At 39.7% G+C, this 26,310-nt stretch overlaps 1 protein-coding gene across 1 annotated transcript in view; it reads left to right on the top strand.

Moving 5' to 3' along the window:
• Positions 1-26,310, top strand: part of CCDC171 (coiled-coil domain containing 171) — a 191,982-nt gene that overhangs the window by 102,129 nt on the left and 63,543 nt on the right. Inside the window, 2 exon segments of the mRNA XM_042453977.1 lie at positions 6,043-6,188; positions 10,055-10,109. Of these exon segments, the coding sequence (XP_042309911.1) occupies positions 6,043-6,188; positions 10,055-10,109 (201 nt within the window).

Raw genomic sequence — 26,310 nt, 5'->3', positions numbered from 1 at the left:
TAATTTCATCAGGGGTTTAATTAGTATACAAATAAAACTTCTCTTATCTTCCTTTCTACCTAATTGGCTTGTCTACGCTTATATATGAAGCATGTGAAAGTGGGCTGTAATTAGGGTGACCGTGTTAACCTTTTTTCTCAAATGTACTCCTGCCTAAAGGCCTCAAGGCCTAAAAACAGTGATTTGGATTATTGCTTTGCAATCACTGTGCTTCTCCCATAGGCTTTCTCATGAGCAGAAGGGCTTTGGGTGCTGCCAGTTCCCACTGCTTAACAGGGATCTTCATTCGTCTCCCTTCTAAATGTTTATTGATTATCTCACTGTTCCACACTCAGCCTCCAACAACTTAATATCAGGTGACAGTCAGGAGAGTTCTCCAAGTAATTAGAGTTGAGCATTGGGGGAACAATTAGGACCAGAGTTATTAAACTTGATTTATCCTATTCTCTCCTGAACAGTTTCTTGGATATCAGAACATCACACTTTTACAATCTACCCTGGTTGAGAAATTAGTGGCTAACCTGCTGCTTATCATTGTTGCCTTGCTGCCTTGAGGCACATCCTCTTGGTTTCAGTCATTCAGCTGGAAATATTAGAGTCCATAAAGTTTATCAAGGGTTTTAATTAGATCAATCTGAAGAAATGGGCAGTGTAGAGTGGGGGTGAAGAAAGGCTTAGCAGCTGAAAGTATATTACTTTATAGAACTCCATACTACTGTTCAACAGTTCTAAAGCTTTGGATTTAACTCACAAAGACTAGGACTTAGAAGCAGAAATGAAACTTCTTCTTGAAGTTGTTTGTGATGTAGTATGTATGACAAGGCAAGAAAGAATATCCATAGTTTGCCTATTATAGTTCCTCTCTTTTGCATCATAGAACCATGAGTGCTGTTACATGTTTGCTTAACTGTTTTAGTGGCATGCTGATGAGACCACATATTCAGAGTAACATCCTTTTAAAGATATGTCTTAAAATAGAGGTCTAATGTGTAGGAACGCCAGATTTCATGGCAAATGCATATTTAGTTCACCTCTATCCCACCAAAGGAGATCTAGCAATTGGGTGCAACTATAGCAAGGAATTTTTGGTTTGGATCACCATCATATTTTGCATTTTGTAGGTGAGACTCTCATTTAAATGATTCCTGTAGTTTGTGCTTGTTCTTCAAAATAGAGTTTCAAACCATAGTTTGGTTATGCTTCTCTGATTTAGAGGACATGCATAAACCAGGTTTGCCAGTTCAGATGAAATGGCAAGTTATGATTTCCTCTAATGAAGAAACTAACACTATGCCAGGGCTCAGAAATATTCCATTTTTGTACAACACTCTGAAGTGTTTGCTGGGGGATTCTGGGAATTGTGAACAAGGGGAGTAGGAGCAAGTGTAGGGTCAGGAATTGTGCAAGGAGAAAAATATCACATTCATAATCCCCCCCCCCCCCCCCTGGTATACATATAGTTTTTGTTTTCATGACAAATCATGTCTTTCAAAAGCAAACTTAGAGTTGCCCTATCTTTCCATATGCCCCATCTGTCTTAAACAAGCAACAGAATTGTTTGGTTTAACATGTTGTGTCAAGTGCTTTCTGTGTTCACTGAAGGGCCAAAATCGTGAGAAACTGTAATGTCATGTCCTTAAAAGATGTGTATTTTGGGCACTATCAATATAATATGGTATCCATCCTGTTATGTGGCTAGTAGTTCCAGTATCACTACTACCATGGAGATGTATGTCTGGGGCTCAGTAGCTGTTAGTGGTAGAGTGGTGGATCCAGTCCCTAGATTTCTCTATTCACTGCAACAAATACATGCAGGTGAACTTACTATTCTATGTTGTTCTTGTTAACTTTATTTATACCCCCATCTTTCTTCCCAAAATATCTGACCGGGAATTAGTATTGTTCACACAAACAACAGAATTAGAATTAGAATCTGAATATTGAATTTCAAGCTTTTTGCTGAGGAACCAGATTAAATGTGCCAAACATCTACTGGGCAGCAGCAGTAGTGAAAGGTGGCACTGGCGGAGGATTTCTCATAGACAATTGCAGTGCACCGTGGCTAACGCTTGTTCATACTGCACAGAGGGAGGTACAGTAAACCTTATTTTGAAGATCTTTTCCAATGAAAACCCTATGATGATACAATCCAAAATGAAACAAGAGACAGTACCAGAAGATGAGACTCCCAGATCAAGATGGCACTCAGTGAGCTATTGGCATATAGCAGAGGATAACTATGAGTAGAGTTGTGGCTAATGAGGCAACTGGACGAAAACCAGAAGAATGTTCAGCTGTTGACAAGGTTAGAGGCAAAGGGAAAGTCTGAAGATGTACAGCAGATAGAAACATGGAATGTGAGAAGTGTGAATCGGGGGAAGCTAGTTATAGTAAAACAAGAAATGAAACATATAAACATTGCAATACTTAGGGTGAGTGAGCAAAAGTGGATGGGAATGGATCATTTTGAGTCAGATCGGCGATATCCAGACCGGCGCGGATACATACTAGGGTTGCCTTGGGGCGCCCTTTCCAGATGCCCTGCAACCCTAGTACGTTGTAATGGCGGCACCCTTTCTACATGGGCGCCGCTGCAGGGCACTTGTGCCGCCCTTTCAGCCATGCCAGAAGGAGCTCCGTTTCAGAGCTCCTTTGGCTGAATGTATCGCTGGTGTGGCCTTTAAACGGCCACGCCAGTGATACAAAGAGAAAGGGGCTGAGTGGCTCCTTTCTCCCTTTCCATGTTGCGGGGAAGTGGCATTTTGCCACTTCCACAAGGCCAGGAAAAGCAGTGGATTGGGCCTCTGGGGCTGCCGCTGTGGCAACTGAGGCCCCGATCCGTCGGGGAAAGGGGCAGGTGCAGGCCGCCCCAAAGGGGCGGTCTGTATCCCGCCATAATTACTCAGTGTTTTACTCAGGAAATGAACATCTAAGAAGAAATGGGGTGGCATTTATAGTGAAGAGAAGTGTACCAAAAGCTGTCAAAGAATATAATGCAAAATCTGACTAAGGCCATTAAAACTTCAAAGAAAACCCATCAGTATAACCTTAATCCAAGTTTTATGATCCAATTACAGAGGAAGAAGAAGAGGGGGAAGAACTGAAAGATTTAATGCTGGAATCTAGGTGGAAATGGATCACAGAGTAAAACAGGACTTCTTAACTATACACAATTGGAATGGAAAAATAGGAAACAGAGCAGAATCAAAGACTGTAGGAAAAAATGGCCTAGGATCCAGAAATGGTGCAGGAGATTGTCTGATTAAATTTTGTGAGGCCAACAGATTGTTCATTGCAAACACATTCTTCAAGCAGCCCAAGAGGTAACTGTATACAGGGATATTACCTTATAGCCAATTTAGGAAACAAATAAATTACATAACTGGAAGCAGAAAATTGAGAATCTCAATTCTCTTTGCAAAAACAAGACCAGGAGCAGATTCTGGCACAGAAAATGAAGTACTAATATCAAAAATGAGAATAACGCGAAAGAACACTAAACCAATCATTATGTCAAAACCGTTGTTGCTTCAAGTTGCTTCCGAAGTATAGTGTATTAAAGGCAAGCCCATCATGTAGGTTTCTTGGCAAGATTTGTTCAAAGGGTTTTTGCCTTTGACTTCCTCACAGACAGAAAGAATGTGACCTGCCTAAGTGGGTTTCCCTGGCTTGAGTGGTGATTTGCACCTTGATCTCTAGAATTGTAGTACAACACTCAAATTACTACACCATGCTGGGTTTGTCTCATGCCAAAATACAACCCCATCAAATTTAAAGATAATGTGAAAAATAGATTTGCAGTATTAAGTCTAATTAATCGGGAGCCAGAAGAAATGTGTAATGAATCGATGGACATTGTCAGGGAGGTATGCAAAAACAAAACAAAACAAACAGCTTCATTTATATACTGCTTCATACTGAACTAACAGTGTGTAAGCAGTTTACAACTGTAAGCTAATTGCCCCCAACAATCTGGGTACTCATTTTAGCGACCTCGGAAGGATGCGAGCCTGAGTCAAGCTTGAGCCCTTTCACTGGTATTGAACTCACAACTTGATCTTTTTGAGTGAGTGGCTGCGGTACAGGCATTTAACCACTGCGCCACCAGGGCTCCTAGGACACTCTCTGTTGCCAAAGGGGGGAAAAAGATCCCTCAGTGGATGACAGATAAAACTCTTGAAACAATTAAGGAGAAATAAGAAGCAAAAGTAAAAGGTGATATTAATCTTTTTCTGATTTCCTGACTGCAGTCCCCATTTCTATCAAGTTTTGATCCCAGTTACAGGAATTCTTTTACTATTTCTATTTATTCATTGTCTAGGTTGAACTTGTGAAGGTCCTTGGTGGTGATTTTTTGGGTTTTTTATGTTCAACATTAAACCTGCTAGTACTATGGTGTCATCTGCATATCTTAGATTGCTGATATTCCTTGCTCCTATTTTCTCAGCTTCTTCTTCTGTGTCCAAACCTGCTTTTCTTATAATATGTTCTGATAGTGACAATATTTAAAATCAAATGTTCCACTTTTACTATCTACTGTTCTGCTGGTCTGCAAAACATTTATCATCCAAACCTCCTCTCAAAATGTTAGCTAAGCAAAACTAATGATATTTGGACTAAATATTGCACTACTATGCTTGGAAAGATTCCACTGTCAAAACAAATAGTCTTACTTCTTCCAACTGACGTTGTTGTCCATAGGCTCTTGAGGTTTCCATTGGTATTAGATAAATGCAATCACTCGGACTTTCTGGAAATCAATAACCTCCAAATATCTGTTTCTTGATGTTTCATACCATCCAGTAGAAGATGTAAGGAAAATATGTAAGAGTGTTCTGTAGAGAGTTAAAATTCTTGGATCTGTTATGAAGATCGTAACCTTTTAATTTGTCAAAGTAGCATATAGGAATTTAGTCATGCAACTACACAGCTAAATCCTTTTGCAATAAACATTGCAGGCAGAAGTAAATGTACATTAAAGTTTCACTTTTAGTTTTTTATGCAATAAACTCTGTGTACATACTGATGTAAACAAAATGCAGAAACAATACCTTACAAAAAAACCTTTTAGTCCCATAGCACCATTCTTCTAGTCAATAGCAATTGTAGTCCCTTTCAACAATGGGGGTGGACAAGTGAAAAGAAGAACTTGAGCTATGAATTCAAAACTGATCTTAGCAAATCAGAAGCCTTTGAAAATATTACCTTACAGCAAGCAGTATAAAGAACTTGATTGCAGTTTGCGTGCGAGTTCTCTAATTGTTCACCCTTTGGGGAATTTTGTGTATTCCCCCTGTCTGAACTGATGTTTTACTTGAAGCATTTAATGTTAGAAAGTAGATCTTAAGGCAACCTTCAAAAGACAAGAACCATGTAATAAATTTTGGAAATCACAAAAGCCACATGACGTAATTGAAGTAGTGTTTTGGCATTTTAAAAAAATTGGCACTACAGTAAAGAGAACTATCAGACATTAGAAGAGCTATAGAATGGATGGTTTTCTTCCATTACAGTTCTAATTTTCTTTTCTCTTCTGAGCAGCACTTTTCAGTATTTTTACATTTCTTCTATGAATTCAGATGCTTTGGATGGTTTTTTCCCCCCAGCAAAAGGGTGCTGCAGCACTCATTTCTGCTGGTAGGCTCCCCACTGGCATTGGTTGTCCATTGTAAAAACAAACTGCTGAACTAGATAGACCTTTGGTTTGATTCAGCACAGCTCTTGTGTTCTTATCTTGCACCATAATTCTCCGTCGTTTAAAAAAACATTTTGACTAAATCACAAGATAACTTGCCTTTGATATAGCACCTGTAGCATCTGTGGCTGTTAAGATCGGGGTGGTATTTGTTTGCTGTGGGGTGCTTAAATATACAATGCACTGGATGTTTAAGGAGGGTAAATAGGTGCTATTTTTTTTTATTAGAAAACAGCCTCAGTCTATTTCACAGTCAGTCTGTATTTCTCTTTGTTTAATAGCCTATGGCATAAATTGAAGTTAATTATCGGAGCTGACAAGTAACTCTGTTTTCTGTCTGCTCGCAGAGTCTCTCCGAGGCAAAGATGGAGCTGAGAAGAAAAGATCAATCTCTGCGTCAGCTCAATAGACATCTTACCCAGCTGGAGCAGGACAAGCGTCGACTGGAAGAGAGCATCCATGATGCAGAGAGTGCCCTCCGCATGGCAGCAAAGTGAGCACTGGGGCCTTGGGGAGATCACTTGAAACAGACAAAAGATCAATTCTTACTTTCATGCAAAGGGTTTTAGTCCTGGATAATGCAGCTCTGGAAAACAAAAGTACAGCTGCCTTTCTTTGAAATTTTAGTGAAATATCCCCTTGAAGAAAGAGAACTTAGTTCAACATACTAATGGCCTGTTTCAGTCATTTTGGAGTCCATGGAAGGGCACATTTTAGCACAAGTGGTGTGCATTGTCTCACTGCGTGGTGCATGAACCACTGGCCTAACTTGCAGCCAAGCAAGCTGTCCTGGTAAAAGATCAAAGTGTTCTTGATAGAAAGCAGGTGTCTGAATAGGGCAGTCTGTGGCAAACGTTGACTGGCTCAACATATGTACCAGGTCTGCTGGAACAGGGAAGAGAATGTGCTGAGTATTTACACCTGCCAGTGGAGCCTGGGAAAGTTACTTTTTTTGAACTTTATTTTTAACATATCAAAATATAAAACAAGTGCTTCTACATATATATAAAACCATTGTATTATTATACATAATAATGCATAATAATCCTAACCAAGCAAATATCAAATACAAATTCCATAAGTCTTCTCAATAACAGGTCTTATTAACTGTAATCTAAATGTCTTATTTTTAACCCATACTAAACAAAGGATATGTGTGTGTGTGTGTGTGTGTGTGATGTATATACGTTACATTTAATATCTAAACAATAAAAAATTATTTATGAAAAATCTACTAGCCACCATAAGACTATCACCTGCAGCATAAGCAATTCCGTTAAACTTCTCCTCCTCCTACACCATTATCTTTTATTTCCAGCTCAATATACAGAATTTAACTGTTGGAGACCATTCTAATTGACTTTTTTATATCTTTATGGTTCAGGGGTGCTATAGGTTTGTCCATTTCTAACATCTCTATTCATTTCAACAACTCACTCATCTACGTTCAGTATTTCTTTATTTTTCCAGTTTTGGGCAACCATTATCCTTCCGGCTGTTAAGAAAGTTACCTTTTTGGACTACAGCTCTCAGAATCTCCAAACCTAGGAGATTCTGGGAGTTGTTGTCCAAATTAGTAATTTCTCCAAGCACTGCTTATAAGATGCTGTGACAGTACAGACACATAGTCACACATGTGCCCCTTGACCAGAAACTCTAGACCAATGGTTCCCAAACTATGATCTTCCAGATGTTTTGGACTTCAGCTCCCAGAATTCCTGACTGCTGGCCAAGCTGTCTGGTGCTTCTGGAGCTTGAAGCTCAGACAACTTGGAAAAGCAAGTGTGCAAATCATTGCTCTAGACCAGTGATGGCAAACCTTTTAGAGACGCTGTGCCAAAACTCAAAGGTGTTCCTACACCAGGTTTTACCTGGTGGTGGGGGGCAGGACTTGAAGGGGACATGGGACTTCTGGGGGGCAGAACCTCCAGGGGTGGGACTTCCCCGGAGGCAGCTGAAGGCCCAGGATGGTGGGGGAAAGAAGAGGAACAGGTTTGCGCCTGTCCCTCTTCTTCCCCCTGCCCTCCTTGGAGACAGCTAAATACACAGGAGGGTAGGGGGAAGGAGGAACAGGTGTGCGTCTGTTCCTACTCTTCCTCTCATCCTCCTGGGCCTTTAGCTGTTTCCAGAGAGGCAACTAAAGATACAGGAGGTTGGGGGAAGAGGAGTAACAGGCGCACACCTGTTCCTCTTCTTTTCCCCGCCATCCTGGACCTTCAGCTCCTATTTCTCTGTGTGCCCTCAGAAATGGCTTCACATGTCAGAGAGGGCAGGCGTACCATAGGTTTTCCACCATAGCTCTAGACCCAGGTAATAAAAGCATAGAGACAAAAACAGCCTGCAGTCTATATTTTGACAGCTGAAATCTGCACCCATTGACAGATGTTAACTCACTTGGCTTCTGCACAGACACATGCTCAAAGCATCCTTCACATGCCAGCCTGCAGCCACACCACATAATAGCCTCTATGTTAATGGGTACCTTTGCATAAGATTGTTTCATATCTAGACCACCCTCTACCTTTACAATTTAATATAGATGGAAAGGAAGAAAAGGAATCTCAACAAGAAGGTTTTTGGGAAGGAGAGATCATAATTGGCCCACAGTTATTAATGAAAAACGATACACAGAAGCACAGGACTATGCATGCACAGAATAGAACTCAATATCATGTGATCAAAAAGAGGATGAAGAACATCACAATGATAACTATGCTTCTGTTTATTTACTACATTTTTATTTTCATTTTCCTTGAGTATTGAGAATGACATAAGGGTGTTTTTCCTCAATTTTTTACACTTGTTTATTTTACAACTGTTTATGATAGATTAATTTGAGTAATAGTGATTGGCCAAAGTTGCTATGACTGAGTGTACACTTTCCCTTGTCTCCCTTGACATTTTTGGGAATGTCAAGATGACATCTTGAGAATGTTCCTTTCAAGTACCTGCAAAACATTGGGATGGCAAGGGGATTATAAATACTTTCAAGCAATATTTGCCAGTCCATTAATCTGCCCATCTCCCTTGATGGTCAGTTCCCTTTTTTATTTGCAAAGAAAACCTCTTATCATTGTAGAGTAAACCAAGTTCAGTGGAGTCCCACTTGCTAAGCAACAGGCTAACAAGTTCGATCTTCCTGTCCAACTTCAAACATTGAAATTATGCTTCGGAACATAAGTGTCATTTCCAGCAAGGGACCTTTCAGTGTTCTGTTGGGATTGGCAAGATTTGACATGCTCATAACTGTCATGTCAGGATCTGCAGATAGAAGGACTAGAATGTCAGTGAGCCATATTCCTTTCTGCCACTGATTTCCAATTCTTGAAACTGTGAGGTCCCCCCTCCCTGTTGCTTTTAGATTGTGGGGTGGGGAGGGGATTGACAGGAAATACATTTCAAGGATCAACTCAGACTTACACAAGTCTAGATCAAAACAAAATGGCTTGCAAATTCTGTTTCAGTCAGCTAGGAATTTATATGATTGTCATATTTTCCTAGCTTGGAATGTTTTTCCATTTCACATGGCAATCAGTTTTTAGGAAACAGAGAGAGAGAGAGAGAGAGAGAGAGAGAGAGAGTTCTAAAGGGGAAAGTGGTTATTGTGGAGATGGGGATAATTAAGAACCCCCACTTGCAATATCTTATCCACAAACCAGCCCCTACTCACTGTATTGAAGAAGAGTAGCTTGGTTTCATAGAGATGAGCATTATTTCTCTTCACCATATAAGAGGAAGCTTTCTAATTCAGAGGATCCTTCCTCAATGGATTGTGCCCCTTTCCATAGCGTGATCTCATGATTATCTGCCTCCTATCACATTCATCAAGGAAGCTGAGTTTCCAAGCCACATTTTTTTTTTGCCAGTTTGATGTTGCTTTATGCATATTCCTTCTATTACTATTGTTCATGGCAATACTGCAGTTTTGGTTTCCATCCTCAACCTTTTGGTTCTTTTCAACTTAGATCTGGATGATTTAAAAATTTTCCCCCTCACAAGAGTCAAATTCTAAATTTGTGAAGGTGGACTTAGTAGTTCATTAACAATTGCTAGAAGGGCTCTAATCTTGTCCAGCATTGTCCAGTCTGGCATCCTGGGTGGAGCTGATAATTAGCCATCACAGCAGAAATTTGCAGAGAGTTGCTCATCAATCACCTTTCTACATGGATCACCATATGTCTCACCTTCATTCAGCTGAAAAGGGGGAAATGTTTTATATTTGAATTGAAGTTATCCAAGGACAACAAATCTTGGGGCTCTTGGAAAAGCTAAGTAATTGATGTGACCTTAATTGTGACTGAAAGCAATATTACTTGTCCTCTGTTATGACTTTAAAAAACAACAACCTTCTTTCAACAGAGACAAAGAATTAATTGCCAGGCACATGAAATCTGTGGAATCTACACTTCAGAATGTAAGTAATATTATTTGTTTCCCTTGTCTACTGTCATATTTTGCTTTCAGGCATTATATCTTGATGTAGCTCCCCCCCCCCCATGGTCTCTACTATTGATAGTCTAAATACCTATACAAAATATCTAAATGTTTCTGCATGGAAAATACTGCAATTCTGGACATCCTAAACTGTTTTAATAGAAATGTGAGTGGGTTAATTAGAAAACGTTGTTTTTAAGCCTCTCATTATAACTATGCCACTGATGTTTTAAATTTTTTTTATTTACTGTTTATTTTAATTTCTTGACTTAATACATAGGGTTAATAATATGCATTCTTAACATTCTTAATACACATTCCTGATTATAGAGATCAGAAAAGTTAGTTTCAGATTCACTTCCTTTCACATGTGAGCTTTGTACTTGTTTTTCTTCAATGGTTTTAGTTACAAAGAAAACTGTCACAAATAATACTATGCTACTTTCACAGATTCATTTTTCCCCTAAGCCATATAAGTTGGAACATGTCTGAATTCTCACCTCTACAACCATCTGAGCAACCTGTGAGCAACACCAGTTTCCAAACCAGAGCAATTCAGTTACTGAATCCTCCTCAACAAACACACCTTTAATAGAGGTTTCCTTAACTTCATCCTTGGCGTCGTTCATTACAGAAAAATAGCTCCTTTCCACAAATACTTAATGTGTACATGTCTATACTGAAAACAACAGGGCAAAACCAAATACTTAGGGTAAGCGGGAGACCAGAGGAATTCTTGTTTGTTGTTGTGTGCCTCCAAGTCATTCCTGACTTATGGTGACCCTAAGGCAGTACTTCTCAAATAGTAGGGCTGGCCCCCCAGGGGGGGCACGAGGCTCAGGATACAGTGTTATGCAGAGGTGTACTTATAACAGTTTTATAGACAAATGATACTATTTACAGTCGCGCGGGGGGCGCGAAATGTTTTCTTCTTCATAGGGGGGGCATGACAGAAAATAATTGAGAGGCACTGCCCTAAGGCAAACCTATCATGGATATTTTTTGGCAAGATTTGTTCAGAGGAGGTTTGCCATTGCCTTATTTTGAGGCTGAGAGTATGTGACTTGCCCAAGGTCACCCAGTGAGTTTCATGGTCGAGCTGGGAATCGAACCCTGGTCTCCAGAGTCATAGACCAACACTCAAACCACACTGGGTCTCTCAGAAGAATTAGTTTTATGTTTTTCTTTCTCATTTATGCTTGTGGGTGTTTGTACCTACACACCTGGCATTATTTTAACTCCCTTTGTTTTATTTTAATATTTCAAATACTTTTTATCACTACTGTGTTTTTTATCTTTAGTTTTGTATTTTTTAAAATTGTAGAATGTTTTTAATTGTTAGACTTTTAAAATGTTTGTTTTAAGAATCCTTTTGAGATCTCCCCTGCAAAAGAAATGTGGGCTATAAAATTTGCACCTTAGTGGTGCTTTCAACTAACGTAAAACCATTGAATCAATTGTTGGAAAGTGAGAGAACACTTAGGTAAATTTCAAGGATTCAATGGGTCTACTTTAGTTGAGACTGCCAATATGATTCAGGCTTTGATGTTTTAAAGTAAAATAGAATGTGTGTATTCTTGTATTTTCTTTGTTTAGTGGTTTGTATTTTAAATTACTTACCAGAACACACAGAATCTAGGATGTGGGTTCTTTTATGAAATAGATAAAATAAATATTATATTGGTAGTTGCTTTCTTGTGAGAAGTCTGGAAAATCAGGCCAGAAAGGTAACTGCTGGCTTAAAATATTAATGCATACTATGCCTTTTTTTTATATAGCAGTAGGAGAGCATTGCCACAAAAAATTAGAAAGACGAGTTTATTCTTAAGACATTCCACTGTGGAAACAAACCTATATTTACTGTAAAAACGTTTTCAGTGCAGAGAATTTATAAATTTGATTTCAGTAATATCCATTTTGCCCCCTCTCTGAAATGAGACAATAAAAAAATAATAAAAATGCATCTAATTAGCACTTCTGAATCATTTGTCAATATTGCTTCTTTTTTTGTTGTCTGGTTATGGTGCAACATTTTCTGATGATAGAATCTGCTATATACCAACAGAGGGACTTGAGTGATCATTTTGTGTAGTTTCGTTATCTGAATAATCCTGGAAAGGATGGTAAAGAATATTTTGACCACATATCATGTATAGATATGTGATAAAATTATTGTTTGCATCAGGCTGTATCCAGCCCTCAAACATAGACATACTCATTGGATCAAATTAAGCAGCAGATTTTCCAGAGCACATGGAAACATTTTCAGGTAGCTTTCAGATTCTGAGCCCTGGCACTTCCCATAGGAATTAAGCCCTGGGTTTAGAATATTCACATAATTCTCCTTCTACATCAAAGTGTCCAAGGAGAGAGATATTGTTCAGAAGTATTTCAGAAAGAGTCTCTGTATGTATGAATCCTGATAATTGTTGGGTAAGCAGAGTCAGCCTTGATGGATGGGAAACCACCAACAAATACCAGGTGCTGTATGCTACCACCTCTGAAGATTTCTTGCCTAAGAAAACCCTATGAAATACATGGGATTGTCATTAGTTGACAGGTGACCTGAAGGCACATTTGTACGCACGCACGCACACACACACCGTGCCTCTGTGTTTATTTATATTTATTTATTTAGGTATTTATATCCTGCCCTTCAGCTCTAATGGCTCTCAGGGCAGCTTACAATATTATTTTTAATCAGACAGTTCCCTGCCCTCAGGCTTACAATCTAAAAGACATGACACAAAAGGAGAAGGGAATGATGGAGGTAAAGGGGATGAGGTCCAGTGGTTCTTCTCTCCCTCTAAGGCCTGGACCAAGGCAGATAGATTGGAGGGAGGGTTCTTCCTTCTTCCAGGAAGAATTTTCTAATCTTTGTATTTGGATTCACTAACATTTCATTCCCCTAGCCAGTATTTCAGAACTTTCTAGTCTTAATTTGTTTGATTGGTTCATTGATTAAATTATAGGTATCTATTTGTGTCATCTGGGTGTCCACACGTTAGGTCTGGGTGTCCATTTGGACACCCGTCTCATTACTTCAAATATACTATTAGTTGTGCCCTCAGAAGAATGGATGCTGCCAGCCTTTGTCGACTGTACATTGCATCTGTCACATAAAAAGTGAATTCTGAAGGTTAAGAAAACAGAAGGCTCCCTCCTGACAGGCAGTGATTCTACGAAACCCAGAGATGTTTGCCTTGGAAGTTGCACTGAGACAAAAAGAGGTGCTGCTGGACAGCAGTCTTTTATTTCTTTTAATTGTAAGTCTCCTCGATTGTCTTTGACAGAGAGGTGGGGTAAAAATAAAGTTTTTATTTTATTTATTATTATTCTAGTTACCTCTTGCTTATCTAGTCTATCCCACTTCTCAGTTGCTTGAGGGACATTAGCTGTCAAATTTTCAATACTCAGACTCCAGATTCCCCCCCCCCCCCTTGGTGGTGAGTATAATGTGTAGCCAAGTTTAATATACTTGACAATAGGACTGTGTGTGAATTTGTTCCAGCCTTTCCTTAAAGCTAGACGTGATGAAGAAATCTCTCTGTGGCCTAAAGTTATTTAATGGTGAATTCCTAAGCTGCAACTATCTCAAAGTAGTATTTATTTCCTTGTGGTTTCTTTAAGAAAGAAGGTACTTTCGGAAACTTGCTGTTCTACCAAGAGCTGCATAAAAAATTAGAATTTATACAAGAATTTACTGCCATATCCTGCATGGTGCCAGGTTCCCACAGTCATGCTTTTGAGCCATTCTGACCATTGGAGTCATAGTGATGGACTAGTTCCCAATTGTCAAAGAGGTCTGGCAAGGCTGCATTTTATCACCCTGCCTGTTTAACCTGTACATTAAACATATCATATATAAATCAAGAATAGACTTGGAGGAAGGATGCATGAAAATTGAAAAAAAATCACAATTTAAAATATGCAGATGACAGTGTAGTACTAGCAGAAAATATTAAAGACTTGGAACACTTACTGTAGAAAGTCAAGGAAGAAAGTGCAAAGGTAGGTTTGCAGTTGAACATTAAGAAAATAAAAATAATGACCACAGATGATTTAGATAACGGTAAAATAGATTATGACGATACTGAAATATTTAAAACATTTTCCATACCTTGGCTCAGTCATTAATCAGAATGGAGACTACAGCCAAGAAATCAGAAGAAGACTGGGGCTTGGAAGGGCAGCTTCCAAGGGAACTAGCCAAGATCCTGAAATGTAAAGATATATCACTGAATACAAAAGTTTAGATTGTCCATTCCACTGCATCTCCCATTTCTATGTGTGGTTTTGGAAGCTGGAGAGTGAAGAAAGCTGATAGGCAGAAAATAAACTCATTTGAAATGTGGCACTGGAGAAGAATTCTATAAGTACAACAGACTGCTAAAAAGACACATAAATGGACCCTAGAGCAAATCAAGTCTGAACCCTCCCCAGAAGCCAAGATGACTTTCCTGAAGCTGTTGTTCTTTGGACATATCATGGAAAGACATGACTTACTAGAAAATACAGTCATGTTTGATAAGGTAGAAGGAAACGAGGAAGACCACATTACTAATGGATGGACTTAATTAAGGAAGCCATGGCCCAGAGTCTGCAACTGATGGTAGTGACTTGGAGATCTCTCATTCATAGGGTTGCCATAAATCTAAGTCAGTTTGACAGGAATTAACAACAACAGAAGTCTCAGCAAATCCCTATCCAGCAGTAAAAAGGTCCTATGCATATCCTAGGCTTAAGTATTGTATTTTGCATCCAAAGCTTATCTCCTATCTCCTCTGCAGTTCTTATTAGATGGGCATGAGCATGTGTGAAATCCCCAGCAGTTGTACAGTGTCTTGAGGTTCCATTACTCTAGTCTCTGTTTTGCTAAAATCCCCAAGGCTTTCCCTGTGATTTCCCCCCTTTGATCTTCCTCAGAAGTGAAGACATGTATATATCACACTGTTTTCTGTTTCTCAGAACAGTATACTACTGTTTGTTTTTGTTCCTCAGGCATAATGCAGATTTGCCTCACCACTTTAATATTTTTTTCTTTCCCAGCACCTCAGTATTCCTAGGAAAGTTTAAATTTAATCTCGCTTCCATTTCTCTTACATCCCAAGTCATTCCCTTCTAACATGACCTGATCATGTTATCTTTGAATATCTCTGTGATTGTTATATATAGTCTATGTGTGTGTGGTGCAGTCATTTTTAATGTATGGTTACTTAGCATGCAAGTAAGCACACTTGAGTGAGCCAGCCTGATGTAATGGTTTGCTTGTTAGACCAGAACTCTAGAGACCAGGGTTCAAATCTCCAGTCAGCCATGGAAACCCACTGGGTGACTTTGGGCAAGTCACACTCTCTCAGCCTCAGAGGAAGACAAAGGCAAACTCCCTATGAACAAATCTTGCCAAGAAAACCTTGCAGTAAGTTTGCCCTAGGATCCCCCCCCCATGGTTCCTGAAGTACACATTGCTGTTGTTGCTTTTAAGTTATTTCTGACCATAGAATCATAGAGTTGGAAGAGACCGCAAGGGCCATCCAGTCCAACCCCCTGCCATGCAGGAAATCTAAATCAAAGCATCCCCAGCAGATGGCCATCCAGCCTCTGTTTGAAGACCTCCAAGGAAGGAGACTCCACCACTCTCTGGGGGAGTTTGTTCCATTGTCAAACAGCCCTCACTGTCAGGAAGTTCCTCTTAATGTTGAAGTGGAATCTCTTTTCCTGGAGCTTGCATCCATTGCTCCGGTCCTAATCTCTGGAGCAGCAGAAAACAAGCTTGCTCCCTCCTCAATATGACATCCCTTCAAGTAATTTAAACAGGGCTGTCATATCACCTCTTAACCTTCTCTTCTCCAGGCTAAACTTCCCCAGCTCCCTAAGTCTTTCCTCATAGGGCATGATTTCCAGACCCTTCACCATTTTAGTCACTCTCCTTTGGACATGCTCCAGTTTCTCAACATCGTTTTTAAATTGTGGCCAGAACTGGACACAATATTCCAGGTGGGGCCTGACCAGAGCATAATATAGTGGCACTATTACTTCCCTTGATCTAGACATTATACTTGTATTGGTGCAGGTCCTTTTAAACGGGTGGTATATGGTTTCTGTATGGTGTCTCTGTCAGCAGTTTAGCTTCTGCATTTCACACTAGCTGCAGCTTCTGAGCCTTGAAGCAATACTGAGAGCTTGAGTAATCCACTCCAAGTAGAAATAAGTCTGGAGATTTGGATTCATGATGTCTAGGTACAAGGTCTTCTAGTGCGTTTCTGGATTTTAAAAAATAAAACAGACAGGGAACTTCATTTCCTTTTATGTCCTTTCCAGCTACTCAGTAGTACAGATTTTCTGCTGGCTTGGTGCACAGGCTAACATGTTAAAATGTATCCTTCCTTTTCGTGCATTCGTATTTTTGAAAGTTGTGACTTGTCTGTTGTTCTGAGTGGGAAATACAGAATGCATCGTCCTCAGGTGCACTGGCAGGATAGTGACAGGAATGTGAGGGTGTTATTATGTGTACTGTAGCTATTCTTGGCTTTTGTCTATCAACCTGGCACCTGCCACAAGTGAAACGGACCAGTAGGCACACGCAAAGAAGTCAACAGGAAAACAACAGAGATTTTTAAATGTTTCAAAAGCACTTGCTTGTTTGTTTGTTTTCAGAAAAGAAACTCCTGTGAAAAATGACTTGTACCATTTTTGATCTCAATAAGAACTTGATATTGTTACATGGAAGAAAGCTGTACACTGTAAAAGTGGAAATTATTTTGAACTTCGCTATATCCTTCCAGTAATTCTTCTTATCGTTCATGTAATTATTTTGCAAATCTCTTAACACATTTTTGTTGTTGTTTTGATCCCTGAATAACCTGACTTTTTTTGATCCATGTTCCTAAAGATCAATTGTGCAGGACATACAGGTGTTAGCACAGCTGGCTTGCTGATGACATCTCTGTCCATATAGCTGTCTAGTGTGTCATCACTCATATTGTTCAGTGTCATTCTGACCTAGCCAAGCTAAAAATGGTACTCCAGCTCAAGAGGGATTTAAAAACCTTGACAAACTAAAGATAAGACATTGCAGAATGTCATATCCATGTGTTTAACTGTTTTCAGCTTAGGCGTATCTAAGTAACTAATGCCAGAGCCCGTCTGTCTTCATTTTTCGGGAAGCTTGAAGATTATTTTTTTAAATCTATGTGCATATGTATACTTTGTTGTAAGTAAGGAAACATCCTTGCATGGAGTGCTATGAAATTAGTTAATGTGTTAGCCATTATTTTCTCCAGACTTGGGTTCACTTCCAGCCCAAGGTCACTGCAATCTGTTCATAAGGGACATATTATTACACACATCCCACAAATACAGAATAGCTTTGGCATAGTGCTTCATGTTTGCTTAAAAGGGCCTGGATCAAATTAAGCTTTCATCCAGCTGAGTTTGGATTTGGTGTTTTTTGTTTTTATATGCTTGGGTATTTTTCAGAAATTGTAATATACAGTACTGAACTTCTTGTTGCTGTACAATACTAGGCCAGTCCAAATGAAATGTTTATGGAGCTATCTGGTATCTATGATTATATATGTGTATACTCAGAAGTAAACCCAATTGAATTCAGTGAGATTTAACCCCAAGTAAGTACGTAGATGATTACACTGCTGTTCTTTTAAAAATTTATTCATTTTAAGATAACATTGTTGAAAAATATGTTTGGTTTCATACTTCAAATAGGGCTGCAAAGGAGCTGGTGGTATAGTGGTTTAGGGGTCTAGAAGACCTAAGTTTGAATCCCTTCTGAGCCATAGAAATCCACTGGGTCAACTTGGGCAAATCCCAGCCTAAGAGGAAGACAATGGAAAACCTCACCTGAATAAATCTTGCCAAGAAAATCCTTTGACTGGGATGCCATACATTGGGGTCAACGTGAAGGGCCCTAATAACACAATAGGTACTTAATTACCAGCAAGTGAGTCCTCTTAAAAACAGTGAGAGTTACATCTGAGGATACATGCATAGGGTTCCACTGTAAATGTCAATATGAGAGTATAGTGCAGATCTAAAAAAGGCCTGAGATCAGTCCATCCCATTCCCTGTAGTACACCCCATTCCCTGTACTAGCAGCCTCAAAGTACCAAGTTAATTCCGTGTTACACATCATGTCACTTAAAGATTAATTTACCATAATCTGGGTGCAAATTTTTTAAAAGTTATATAATACAAGCTTCTCCTTTTAAAACATTCTAAATAATCCTCCTCTTCCTCGGGATGTCTCAAGTAAATGAGTTGGGATGTCTCAAGGAAGCTTATGCAACATAGAGAAGACATTAGTTCCAAAGCTGTTCTAAAGCAAGGATGGGGAAAATATGGTCTGCAGGCTGCCCGAGGCTCCCCAGGGCTGTTTCTGTGGTCCCCAGGGCACCTCAAAAATATTTTTTATGCATTTCCCCCCTCCAGAATGCCCACAGATGCACTCTAGGAGATATGGGGGGAATCTCCATCATGCATTGACCCCAGGGGTCAAAACAATTTTTGTAGTTAAAAAAAAAGTTAAATGCTACAAAATGTCCACTGGGGGCGGATGATGGGGTGCATTTCTACACAGATCTCCAGCCCAATTTAGGCCCAGGAGCAAAATTTTCCGAAACCCCAAAATTGATGAAAATGCCCTATACTCCCTAGAAGCATTTGGAAGTAATCCCCCCCCCCCCCGAGCAGTTGTGGCCCTCCAAGGTCTCTTGGGAGACTAATGTGCTCCCCTAGTTGCCCACTCAAGTCTAAAGGAAAAATTCCTTCCAGACTCAAAAGAGTGGTCATCAGTCGTACTCTAGATATAAAAAAGACAGTTTTTGTGGTCTCTCCACACAAATCATATCAACCATCCTGGTTTTTAATTAGACAAATCTCTCTTAAATCTAGAGTGAGAAGAAACTCAACACAGAATATTTTAAGACTAAAATTCTTCTTGGTTCCTATGAAATGCAATTCTTGTAACAGATTGAAAACAAAATAAGTGGGCGAGGTCAAAGTCTCACTGTTTTCTGTGGAAAATGTAAGCATGTACTCAAAATACTCCTGCTTGCAGGTGTATAACAATTTCATCATTAAAAAAAGGAAAAGAAATGAGTACTTTAAAACTGATCTGATTCTTTTGCTTCTGTGATTTATTCTGGATAATTTTTCTTTACAACAGTTTAAAATCTGCAGCTAAATTATATTATGGCTAGTTTAGAGCAGCTCTACTCAAAGTGGTGTTCTCTGGACTGGTGCTGAGTCATTGTCTTCCAGTCCCTGGCAAGTTTCTAGGACAGAAAGAAACAATTGTACCCAATAGGCACAAATTTAGTGCCAGTCCCTGGCACTTTGGAAAATAATAATTGCCTGCAGCTCCCCATTTGACAGGCTGAGAAGCACTGATTTAGACCCATTAATCTTCTTTAATGTAAACAATTTCTCTGCATCTGTAGTTCTGACTCTACTGGTATATTTAGTAAAAAGGTAAAGGTAGTCCCTTGACATGAACGTCTAGTTGTAACCTACTGTAAGGGGCGTTGTTCATCTCTGTTTCTAAGCCGAAGAGTCAGCGTGGTCATTTGGCCAGCATGACTGCACCGAAAGCTGTTACCTTCCCACTGAGAAGTGCTACCTATTTATCTACTTGGATTTGCATGCTTTCAAACTGCTAGGTTGGCAGAAGCTGGGAGTAGTGACAGGAGCTCACCCCATCATGCAGCACTCTGGCCTCGAACTGCCAACCTTCCAATCTTCTGATAATCAGAACTGCCATATTAACCACTAAACCACCACATCCCATATACAGTGCTACCTCGGGTTACGAAATTAATTCGTTCCGCCGCTCCGTTCGTAACCCGAGTAATTTCGCAACCCGAAAAGGCTTTCCGTTAGCGCTGGAAAGCCGCTAGCCGCGCTTTGCATTTGAATTTCGCGCCGAAATAAATTTCGTAACCCGAAAAAAACATCGTATCCCGGAACAGTTTTTTCCAATCTAACTTTTTCGTATCCCGGAAATTTCGTAACGCGATCAATTCGTATCCCGGGGTACCACTGTATTTAGTATGCAGTTACATTGATTTGTTTTATATGTCACTGTCCAACAGGTTTACAAGGCACCTTATAAAAATTAAAACCACAGTAAGACTGATGTAACAAAGTAATTGTTAAAAATACCATAGCATAAAATAATAGTATAGAATCTGTCAACAGAACTGAAAACAAGCCATCACAGGCCCAAACATGAGCAGGAAATAATCTGAGCATGATTATGTAAGGAATTAACTGAAACTCCTCCGACCTTAAAGTTATCCTGCTCTATCAAATTGAGAATATCCTATTCTAGTAAAGTCAAGACTCAAGAGCTTATCCTGGCACATGTGTTGGGCAGGCGCACTTTTGGAGATTGCCCCCATGGCCATCATGGTGTATGCGTGATGAATTCCTAAACCATTCCAGATAAAGATGTTGATGTCCCCCAGATTTTTGTTTAATCCAGATGTTAGCAGTTTAAACCTTTTGGGATGATAATCTTTATAGTAATCTTCATAATAACCATCCCTCTATGTTAGAGGGCTTTGTCTGTTGCCAGTCTCTTGAGGGGCTGTCTGCACATGTTAGTTTCAGCAAGTCACTTGGCAGTTTTTAATCAATGACCCAGAATTATAGAGCTAGAAGGGAGTGAAAAGTAGAAGGAAATTCAGCCCAAATCCTGTAAGAGACATTTCAATATTGTAACAACCCTAAAGAATGACTGTCGTCTTGGTCAATAATGCACTCTCCTACGTGTCATTAAAAAAAATCTACAGTTGTCAGAGCTGTCAGCTTAGAACCACTTGAATTTCAAACTAGAGATGTATTTTAATGCCACAGACTGTACAAATTATTGTTGTTTTGAAACACAATTTTTGCAAAACTTTAACATACCGGTAATTGTGATTTTTTTTTAAAGTACATGTGTAAGGTTGTTACATTCTTGTGAGTTTGTCTGTCCTGCACTCTTCAAACACTGGTTCAAGATTTGTCTCAGCAGGAGGATTTACAAAAAAATGGCAAGGCCTCAGTATCCTCCTCCCACATTGAAGCAGTGGTTTTTAGTTGCATTCCTAGGAACTCCAGGATTCCTTGGATGCTTATCAGGGGTTCCTCAATTAGAAGTTCAATAATTGCAAATGAGCTTCCTGAAAGATAGCATATCTGCTATTATCAATCACACCCTGCAATGTGTAGCTGCAGGGAGAAGATTCAGGGCAGGCTTAGCTGTGATGTGCTCATAGTTTGTGCAGTGCAAGAGCCAGGTCCTATATTCTTGGGTAGATAATAAAACATTCAGTTTAATTTTAATTTTTGTTTCTGGAATTGTGCTTGGGAAAAGAGATGTTCAGTCAGTGCAGTTTCTTGCCAGTAGAGGAAATGTCCAGCTCAAGCACTCCTGAAAGACAGCTCAACATCCTCTGAGGTGGTCCATTTCACTCTTAGTCAGCTTGTGCCTTTTTCCTAATGTTTAGTTGAAAGTGTTTAATTTTTGTGACAGTCCATAATATTTATGTAAGTGTTAATTCTCCTGCCACCCCACCCCAGTTGATGAGAGAAAAACTCATTAATGAATGGATTTAGGCTCCAATATTTCCAAGCTGGGTCAGAGTCATAGTATGTCAGCCTTGGGTGATGATGTGTGAAAATGGCAGTAGTAGTGATGGTCTTCAAATAATTGTCGTGAATCTTGAAACCAACAATTTTGTTGTTTACATTTTTCTCTTATTCTTTTTTCAAGAGCTCAAAGTAGTGTACATGGGCCTCCTTTTCCCATTTAATGTTCTCATCATCCCTTTAGTTAAGTTGAAAGATCGTAACTAGCCCAAGGCTTATAGATTTGTAAATACACTGACATTGATTCCTCTGATGGGGTTTTAAATGTTTAGACTTGAAATTGGCAAAATTTCTGCTAATTTCTAGAAGTGTCAGTGCTTATTTCATGGATTCAACACACATCATGAAGAATCAAAACTGATTGGACCCACATGCTGATTATCTTGGTCAGCCACATAACAATGGCTGGTGTCTCTTCCATTTTTTTACTCCCTTCATGTGTTGATACATTTTAAAAATAAAATCCAAGAAGTAATACCGTGAATGAAAATATACCTGTAAATGATAATTAAACTGTTGATTGTATAAAAATCTTAGTGGCTCTGATTTGCTGTCAGTTTTATTACCCATAAATCTATGCAGCATTGTCTGAGTCAGCAGATATCCAATTTGTAGAGAGAGGTTCAGCAATCTAGATTTTTACATTTAGACATCTCACTTTTTATAAATAATTGTTCACTTCAACTATTTTCCTAGCACTGAAACTTAGGTGACTATGGTGTGGTCCAGACTGGCGCTTTGTGCCGGTCTGGCCATGTACTAGGGTTGCACGGGGTGGAGCGACTAGGTTGTCATGTTGCTAACAATCTACATGTTCTAGAACATGCCAGTAATCAGATTTATTTTTTGTAAAAAAATATACTTTTAAACCCTGGAGTATATTGACAGAGATGGAAGCATTTAATACTTGCACACACTCAAACATTCCACAGAAGAGCTGTATTGTCAGTCCTTGATATCCATGAGAGATCCCTTCTGGATCCTCCGCAGATGCCAAAATCCGTGGATGTTCAAGTCCCATTGACTCCAATGGTAGCGCAGCCACATGGCCATGCCACCATTAGGGACAAAGCCCTCCCTCCCCTCCTTCCTTCCTCCCCCTCCAAGGCTTCTGCCCTGGGCTTAGCTTCATTGGCTGCAGTAACCTGAAGCCGGGGGCGAAGCTTGGGTCTCGGAACTCCCCACCCCCAGGTCCAACACCCCAAGCCCCTGTGCCAGATCTGGTTCCCTCTAGCCGACGAGGCTCCAGCCTTTACCCCCAAAGCCAAGCCCAGGGCAGAAGCCTCTGAGAGGGAGGAAGGAAAGAAGGAGCGAGTAAAGGAGGAGGGAGGGAGGACTTCAGTCCCATTGTCCCCAATGGTGACACAGTTGGGTGCACGTGCCGACAGTGAGGGCTTGCCATCTGTGGATGGCAAGTCAGTGGATACTGAGGTCCCACTGTATTAAAAATGTAAAAGTATGAATAATACATGGGAAGAAGAAATGAAGATGAACCTCAAATTTTGGAAACTGAAGTGAAAGTCACACTGAAACCAATTGGAAAAAACAAACCACCAGGAACAGATGACATACCAGTAGAATTGCTACAGTGTACACAGACAGAGTCAAGCTTAGCTTAAAATCTGCCAACAGATATGGAAAACAAAGCAGTGGCCCACAGACTGGAAGCGATCAATATATTTTCCCATTCATAAAAAGGAGACACAAAAGACTGCAGCAATTACAGAACAATCACACTAATTTCCCATGCAAGGAAAGTCATTCTCAAAATTCTGCAGGAAAGACTCCTACCTTACATGAAGCATCAAATCTCTGAGATGCAAGCTGATGATGGATTCAGCAAAGGAAGAGGCACTAGAGATTACATTGCAAACATATGTTGGATAATGGAGCACAATAGTGAATTCCAGAAGAAAATCTGCATGTGCTTTTTTGACTGCAGCAAAACATTTGACTGCATAGATCACGAAAAGCTATGGCTTGTGCTTAGAGGAATGGGAGTATCACAACTTCTGATTTCCTGATGTGTAACTTGTACTCAGGACAAGAGACTGTCATCAGAACAGAATACAGAGAAACTGAGGTTGAGGACTGGAGGTCTTGGAGATGCCTCATCCATGGGGTCACCATAAGTCAAAGTTTACTTGAAGGCAGTTAACAACAATAATAACCCCCTCCAATAATTGCATTTGACCAAATAAAATTTTCAGGCTTTCAACAATGTTGAATATAAGGACCAACATATTTTTGCAAAGTCTGGAAGTCTCCAAAAGCTATTGTCTGCATGCTGCCTATGGGATTGTAATAATGCACTTATTTGCACCCAGTTTAGTGCTATACTGGCAAAGCAACACTCTGGAGTTAAATATGTTGTGCAGATAAAAACAAATAAAAAGCACATACAGTGGTACCTCGGGTTACGAAAGTACTACTGAAAGTAGACTGGCTTAGATGATTTGGTCATCAGTAAATGCTGAAAGCTCTAAAAGTCTAATCTGCGGGAAGGTAGGGATGCTTTTCTGTACTTCCCTATCTCTTTCACATGAAAAGCTGCAATATTTGGAAGAAGGTAATGTTCTAAGACTTATGCTTAACATGCTAGGATTTCAAGGGCAGCAGTTTTATTTTATATAAAGGAGTATTCAGTCCTATGACTCCCTCCTCTCCCATCTGAAGTACACTGGTACCCCGGGTTACGAAATTAATTCGTTCCGCCGCCGCTTTCGTAACCCGGGATACTTCGTAAGCCGAATAGCCCATAGGCGCTAATGGGGAAAAAGCCGCGGCTGTGCCGCGGCTCCATTTGAAACAGCGCAGAGGTTTTTTCGTAACCCGAAAAAACCTTCGTAAGCCGAAACAATAAATCCCTATGGGATTTATTCGTATCCCGAAAATTTCGTAACCTGGGTATTTCGTAACCCGGGGGACCAGTGTAGTACAATGCAGACACATATCTCAGTGAGGGCTAGGGCAAAGGGAAGTTGGCAGGACCATCCCAGAAAGTACAGCAACATCATCTGTAAGTACGCATTTCTGCTCCCTTCATACATGCATACCACAGACAATGATAAGAAAGAAACCCCTGTTGTTTTTAAGCTTAACAAAGTATTATTCATGTATATTGGGAGGAAGGTGGAGAGGAACACTCCAGCCCTTTCTGTGTAACATAATTAAAAACACTACAGCATGTGCTTGGGACTTATGGTGTCCAGAGATTTATATCTAAGGAACAATCACATTCCTTTCTGATGATGATCTGCTATTATACTTACTGCATTTTAAAGACAGACATGTTGCTTGCTTTATTGTCCAGCCTTATGTTTTACCCTGGTGGGAAAGAAGAGAACTAGACCGAGATGGGGTTAAAGGACCTGCCGCTGCCAATGTTATACCTACACGGCATGTACATTGTTTTCCTGCTGCTTTCTCTCTTGCCTCCCCCACACTCCCTGTGCTCTATTCCTCCCCTCCCTTCTCAGTATTAGCAATCTGCTTTGGTACTTTGACATCAGGGATTTCCCTAGTGAATTTTGTCACAGAAAAAAGAGAATCATCAATATCGCAGTTAAACTTGACTTTCAAAGCTAATAGTATCTCATTTGGGGGCTCAAATTTAATAAATTTTCTTTGATTCTGGGTGCGTTTTTAAACATCAAACAATGAATTGGCCAGGGTGCAGTAAAATATTTAGATCTATTGACTATGGTTCAGAAGGGTAGAAGGCAAAACACTGGTGGGTTGATGTTGATAAAATTCTTAGTACCTTAATCCACATTAATGTTTTCTTTTATCTGTGTGCATACTGGCTACAATGAAGAACTGAAAAGTTAGCATATATAAACTATAACAAATCAAGTGAAATATGTATTATTATAAAGTGAAAATAGTACGTTTGTATTACGATAGGCAAGATTAACATCTGAACAAAATTACACATGCTGGTAGAAGACCCTTGAGATGGCGTTTGCTCCACCGGACTCTCTGTCTTCAACCTAGAACAGTGTGTGTCGAAATGTGTGTACGACTTGTGATGTTATAAAAATTGCATTACAGTGCATAAGTTTGGCAGCCACAGGTATTGACAGGAATTCTTTAGGTCAGCCAGGGAAATGCAAGGCTCCCTGTTCCCAGAGTCTGTGGTGCAGAACATGTGTTTGGACCCAGTACTGTAAACCTGTAAAAAGCCCACTTAACACTTGCACATCAAAGGTACAGAATGCATATATATGCATTTTCATGGGGAGCTGTGGTAGTGCTAGAGGAGATCTATTGAAACTGCTAGTGAAATGGCTAACTTCTAAAATATTACAGTGTTTATGAAGAAAATATTCAAGAGTGTAATTTACTCAATGTAAGGTTTTTCTAAAATATGATTATCTGGAGAAAGACTAAAGAAATACACTTACACTGGGTTTCAAAATGTGATTTATGCTGGTATTACTTTTATGTAAATTGCTCCAAGTTCATTAGTACTAGTCTCTGTATACATAAACAGAGCTATTTAAATGTGTTGTATATGGCATTGGCTC

The sequence above is a fragment of the Sceloporus undulatus genome, chromosome 2 (genome assembly GCF_019175285.1).
Source record: "Sceloporus undulatus isolate JIND9_A2432 ecotype Alabama chromosome 2, SceUnd_v1.1, whole genome shotgun sequence".
Lineage (NCBI taxonomy): Eukaryota > Metazoa > Chordata > Lepidosauria > Squamata > Phrynosomatidae > Sceloporus > Sceloporus undulatus.
Note: the sequence above shows the minus strand (reverse complement) of the source record. Positions and strands in the feature narration are given on the sequence as shown.